Consider the following 6,000-nt stretch of genomic DNA (forward strand, 5'->3'; position numbering starts at 1 on the left):
CTCTAATCAAGCTTCTGTGGGATGTTCTGCAAACAACAAGTCAGGTCCATGGAAGCCCCACCTTGTAAATTACAGGACTTAAGTGATCTGCTACTGATGGCTTGGTGCCAGGTACTACACACTCCTTCAGAGGTCTATTGGAGTCCAGGCCTCGACGGGTCAGACCTGTTTTGGTGGCAAGGGGGGTGTGCTCAATATTAGGTGGGTGGCCGTGATGTTATAATATACTTCATAGATTGGATTCGATTAAATTCAATTAGATTAGATGAAACATTATTGTCATCGTGCTAAGTGCCTGTACAAGACCAACGAAATGCAGTTAGCGTCTAACCCACTTTTCACATTTCAGCCCACCAACCCGTGGAATCTGGCAACAGAGGGATCAGTAGGCTGGATAACGACTCCAAAGACACAGTGTGAAAGCATAAAGCCTGCATCTTTGCCATAGCTGTGGCGACACACACACACATACACGAAAGTAAAGAGTATAAGGGACGCTCTGCCAAACGAGTCCAAGATCCTCTGCAAGTGTCTCCAACATTGTTAAACATTACGACAAGTGCTGTCATTTTGGGCTCGTCAGATAATAAAAATATACTCTGGTACTCTGTTTTCCTCCCACAGTCCAAACGCATTTAGATTAGGCTAATTGATGTTTCCTCATACTGTGAGTAGGTGTGAAGGTGTGATTGTGGGCCCTGCAATGGACTGGTACACCGTCCAGGGTGTACACCGCCTAGTGCCTGGAGACCCCCTGGGACAGCCTCCTTACCTGTCTCTAGCCAGATGAGTAATGTTATCTCTGCTTTCTTGTACTGTAATGTATAAAGAGCAATGTGTGTCACAATATAAGGACATTTTACTCATTTTTACTATGTACGCATTCTGGAGTGGTTTAGGGGACAGGACTTTTATTTCCTATAGGCTTTCATCTGACCCTCTTTCGGGATACATGTTATAGAAAAGGAACAAGCCAATCTCATAGAAGATACGTTTGTTCTAGCAGCTGAGCTAATTATAGTCCTAAAGTCTGGTTCCATGTCCTCCGTTTCCATGACAACCCTTTCTTCACCATAATAGAGTCTGAAAACCGGAAGTAACTTGACAAGTTGAACCAATCACGTTGGCTGTGGACAGCCTACATACGATGGGTTTAGTGGAAGTGAGCTCAAACCTGATCAATCAGGAGCTCAGAAATCGTCCCGAGGTTAATATCAACGCACTAGTTCTAATAAATGTTCTCGTTTCTTTCGACTCATACACAGCGACTTGGACAATTTCATGTTATCTAAAAATCATAATAAAAAAAATTAAAACTTTTGTTAGCTTGCCCGCTACGTTATTTCAGCTTTATGGAAGGAGTATCCAAGGTCAGTTGTCATAGTTACTGTGCTTCATGACAGACGAAAGTTTACGCTTTTATTTACTCCGTGGAACAGAAGAAAAAGAGATGCTGATGAGGAGATGGTTAAGCGTTTGTTTAGTGTCACCATAACAACTGTAAGAACAGGAACATCTCTCAATGGGCGTTTTTTAGGATGATATGATTCAATTCTCGGCCATATTTTCCCCATGCTTAGTGAGATTCCTCTGGGGACTCCGGTTTCCTCCCACAGTCCAAAGACCTGGAGATTAGGGCAACTGGTGTTCCAAAATTGCCCATAGTGTGTGTATATGTACGGAAGGGGCCAGGGGTAGCTCAGTGGTTAAGTCATTGGACTACGGTTCAAACCACACAACCACCTAGTTGCCACTGTTGGGCCCTTGAGCAAGGCCCTTAACCCTCAACTGCTCAGATGTGTAATGACTTCTGTCCCAGTTCAAGATCTGCTGATGTAAGCTTCAGACGCAGCCTTTACCCGCAGCACTAGCAACGCTCCACCTTTGACTTGAACAACCAACGCTGTTACTCTTTAGACTGTATTTTCTAACTTTGCGTCATGTTTAGTGTTTAATGATTAATTAGGCTTACCGTTATGTTTGACAGCGAGGGGCGTTCAAGTCAAACCAGGACTTTGACTTGATCAACTTTCTGGTGAATAAAAGTGTGAAACAGTAAAACATTTAAACGGTGCAAACGTTTAAGAGAAGGCCGTATGTCTGTGAATCGAGCTGGATAAATTGTTCAAGAATGGATGGCTTGATATAATAGGATTTTATACGAGAGGTGTTCAAGTCAAAGCCAGACTTTTGATTGTGCAGAATAGCAGTTATGAGGGTAAAAACACTCATTATTTATCTGCACTAATGCACTTATCCCAGTGTTTAACTAAGGTTTGTCAGGACTTGGACTGCCTGTTTCATGTCTGAAACGCTGGCCTCCCAGGAACTCCTTTAATGGCCCAAAAATGTGGAAAAGGCTTGGATCAAGGTTCGAACCGTACTAGGGATGTGGCAATAACTCCCAGTCGAGGTCCTGTAATGTGCAAGTGGTGTTGGTGAACAATATAACATGCAGTTTACAAAGACAGATGTGTTTCTCCCACAAGTTGATGAGAAGTTATTTTCAAAAATCAGGTATTCCACTCGCTGAATGTTCACGAGCCACCTCGGCCGTACGGTCTTCTTTAAAACATTCGCTCAGTTCAAATATTTTACTGCAGCTAAGAGTCTCATCACCATACTGTCCTGGAAGTCTTCTGTAAATGTCTTTCGCCCTCAATCATCTGAAATTTCATTACAAGTCCCGGTTTGACTTGAACACCGGTCACGGTTTTTTTTTATTTTGTTTTTGGACCGAATGAGGTAGGAGGTGCGGGGTTTAATGTTTAAAGTTAGAGTCTCTCTCTTTGCTATTATTCTGAAAACTCGGAAGATTATCACTGAACTCTAACATCAACTATCTTAGAGAAAATCAGAAATATTGTTATTAAATACGATATTTAATGACTTATGACTTATTAAATGTTATGTAATGTAATGTTCGGTATTGTTACCTTTGCCACGAGGCTATATGTAATAAATAAATTGTGGGGTTGTGCTGTAAAAGAGAAAGAATAAACAACAGGGTGGTGTGATAAAGCAGACCATCCCAGAGTGGAAGACGTTCCTATAATAACAGAACGTGAAGTGTTTTACGCCTCTTGTTGCGGAATGTTTACAAAGCGATTAAGTTCATATTCGTTGTTCCCTCACCAGGTTCTCTCACAGCTAATAAGACACACACACACACACACACACACATGAAAAAAAAACACACAGCAGCCACATTTTTCTCTATGTAACCCTAAACCCAAAGAATGAAAATAGCTGATGCTTATCTTTAAATGAAACTTTACAACAATTATAGAAATATGAGAAGATAATTAGAGAAATATTCTAGAAATGCTCAAAGTCTCATGAAAAGTCAACACTATACTTTCCATAAAACAGCCAAACAGGGAGGAGTAGACTTCAGATGAATGTCTACATCATTAGCATCTGTTTTCTATTTTATATGTAGAAATGTTATCATCTTTTATCTGCTCTGTAGGATAATATGTATTGGAGGAGGAAAAAAAGTACAAATGCAAATTCTTATCATCTGGTATAGCTTAAAAAGTATGTACTGTCTTTCTTCGAGTTAGAGTAGAGTTAAAGGATAAACTCTAGTCATACTCAATATAGTATGAACTTAAAACATATATAAGAAAGATTTAACTGTTAAAAGGACAAACCGATGTTAGTTCCTGATAGTAAATCAGCATCTCTTTCACCAAGGAAACAAAAAAAGACAACGTGTGCTGACAAAAAAAAAAAAATGCAGTTTTGTTTTCCGGAAGGCAAATATTTACTGCTGGAAAACTAATATTTGGAAATTAAAAATGTTTTTTTGTACTGAGAGAATACTGGTCAAAAATACTCTCGTACTATTTCATTCCTGGAAAACGGAGTGCCAATCCATCGCAGACCACGAGCACACACATATTCATAAACTCCAGGGAATTTGGAACTGCCAATTGCAATATGTGTGTCCTTGGACTGCGGGAGGAAACCAGAGAATGAGGAGGAAACCCACCAAGAACATGGGGAGAACATGCAAACCCCACACATACGGACCCAAGGTGGGACCAGAACAATTAACACTTGAGGCGTGAGATCTTACAGATAACCACTTTACTGAAGCTGGTTTCGGATCCTCCGATGTATGAAACGTAAATACATCATTGAAAGAGCAAGTTCTGACCAACGTACAGACAAAATCTTTCTTTTATTATTATTATTATTATTATTATTATTATTATTAGCAATAAACATTTCGACAGTGCAGTGTAGTCCAAGCAACATAACATAAAGACAGATCAATAAAGGTTAAAAGTTTTACAGTTTAACAGTTTTATTGGTTTAAAGTCTGATGTATTAATTCAGTAGGTGTCCATATGGTGTATTTACATATAGAGAAGTTTACAATGGTGGTGACCGGGCTCAGCCAATCAGATTTCAGAACTCAAACTATCCCAAACTCCGATAAGGAATGCAGCGCTATCTATACACTTGAATACATCATGTGACTGCTTATCTAATACAATGTTACAGCTGATGATGATGATGATGATGATGGTGGTGGTGATGTATAGAATTCAACCTAATATCCTGAATATAATGAATAATTGATCATTATCCTTTTTTTCTCCTAACAACAACTAAACAGTTTTATTTAAGGACTGCGAGCTTCAACAACAGTCAGTGGAATGATTTCGCAGATTTGTTCAACAAGACATGGTACTCTACTTACTGCGAGTGACGCTTCGGTGGCTCCTTTTTCCTTAAGCTCAATGTCAGCAGTTCGGACCTCTTGCGCAAGATGCATGGCTGACCTGGCCTGAGGAGGAGGACGAGGAGAAAGAGGAGGAGGAGGAGGAGGAGGATGAGCGTCCAGCTTGGTTTACTCCACGCAAATGAGAAAATCAAAGCAAGCCTGGCCTTGGAGCTCACGGAAACTACGTCAAGCAGGTGGTCTTAACAAGGTTACCGGAGCTGCATGTTGCTGGAGGCTTCAATAAGAGTCTGTGCTTTGTTTTTTTTGTTTTTTTCTAATCATGTGCTTGACTAACCACTCCTCCTCCTCCTCTAATGCTCAGTGGACTGAATGGGCACATAGGGGGGATTTATTCTATATAGGCTTCGCAATCCAAATCCTGATATGAGCAAACTCAAGACCGCCATGTGATCTTTCTATAAAATATTTATCCAAATTATATTTCCACTGGTTACTCCAGGTTCCTCCCACAGTCCAAAGACACGCTGATTGCTGTTCCCAGATTGCCTGTAGCTCGTGAATGTGCGTTTAAATGTTGACCAGAGGACCTACTATGGTTGTAAAGATGGAATTTAATGTAGTGGTCACCATTGGCACCATGGTTCTTGGTTGGACTACAGAGGTTCCTAGATCTATTTTATCTGTCTTCTTGACGGATGTTTATTAATGCGTTTGTCTAAATCATTATCTATAGTCAGGTCTATAAAGTTGAAGTGAAGCAATCAAGATGCGACTGAAGTATGGATTTTCTGATTTAAAAGTATTACTGCCATTTTTATTCTTACAAAGTCCATCCATTTTCAAAAATAATTCAAAAAACAGTTAACCAGTTGTGGCCTGTTGGTTGTGTCATGACAGATTAAGGAGATGAACAAAAATATGGACTTGTTTTCAAGTGCTTGGTAGCCAAACAACTCTCAATGAGCATTCCAAAGAGATGCTGCAAGTGAAGGAGGCCATCCTTATCCCAATCAGAGGGATAGTGTAGAGAGAGCGGAAACATTAGGAATGGCAAAATCAACATCTTAAAAACAAGGAATGCACTTGTGGGCTGAGCAACATCAAAAGGCCTCAAAGGTCGCGCAAGATGACTAACATGGATGATCGTAAAAAAAATTAAAAAAAAACCTTCACAAGATCAAGAAGCCAAGTCATAACACTGTTCAGGCCGTGGGAGACAATTAATATGAAACTGTTGTAATAGGAACCTGGGAAAAGCGAAAAATATGTTGTGGCTGTGCTGTTAGAGAAGATCTCTGTAA

The 6,000-nt window shown here is 40.1% G+C and overlaps 1 protein-coding gene across 1 annotated transcript in view; it reads right to left on the reverse strand.

Moving 5' to 3' along the window:
* Positions 1 to 4,914, reverse strand: part of si:dkey-106n21.1 (solute carrier family 23 member 2) — a 58,183-nt gene extending 53,269 nt beyond the window's left edge. Inside the window, exon 1 of the mRNA XM_053506098.1 lies at positions 4,715 to 4,914. Coding sequence (XP_053362073.1) covers positions 4,715 to 4,789 — 75 coding nt within the window. The 5' untranslated portion in view covers positions 4,790 to 4,914. The remainder of the gene's footprint in view (positions 1 to 4,714) is intronic.
* Positions 4,915 to 6,000: the final 1,086 nt, after the last annotated feature.

The sequence above is a fragment of the Clarias gariepinus genome, chromosome 10 (assembly GCF_024256425.1).
Source record: "Clarias gariepinus isolate MV-2021 ecotype Netherlands chromosome 10, CGAR_prim_01v2, whole genome shotgun sequence".
NCBI classification, from domain to species: Eukaryota; Metazoa; Chordata; class Actinopteri; order Siluriformes; family Clariidae; genus Clarias; species Clarias gariepinus.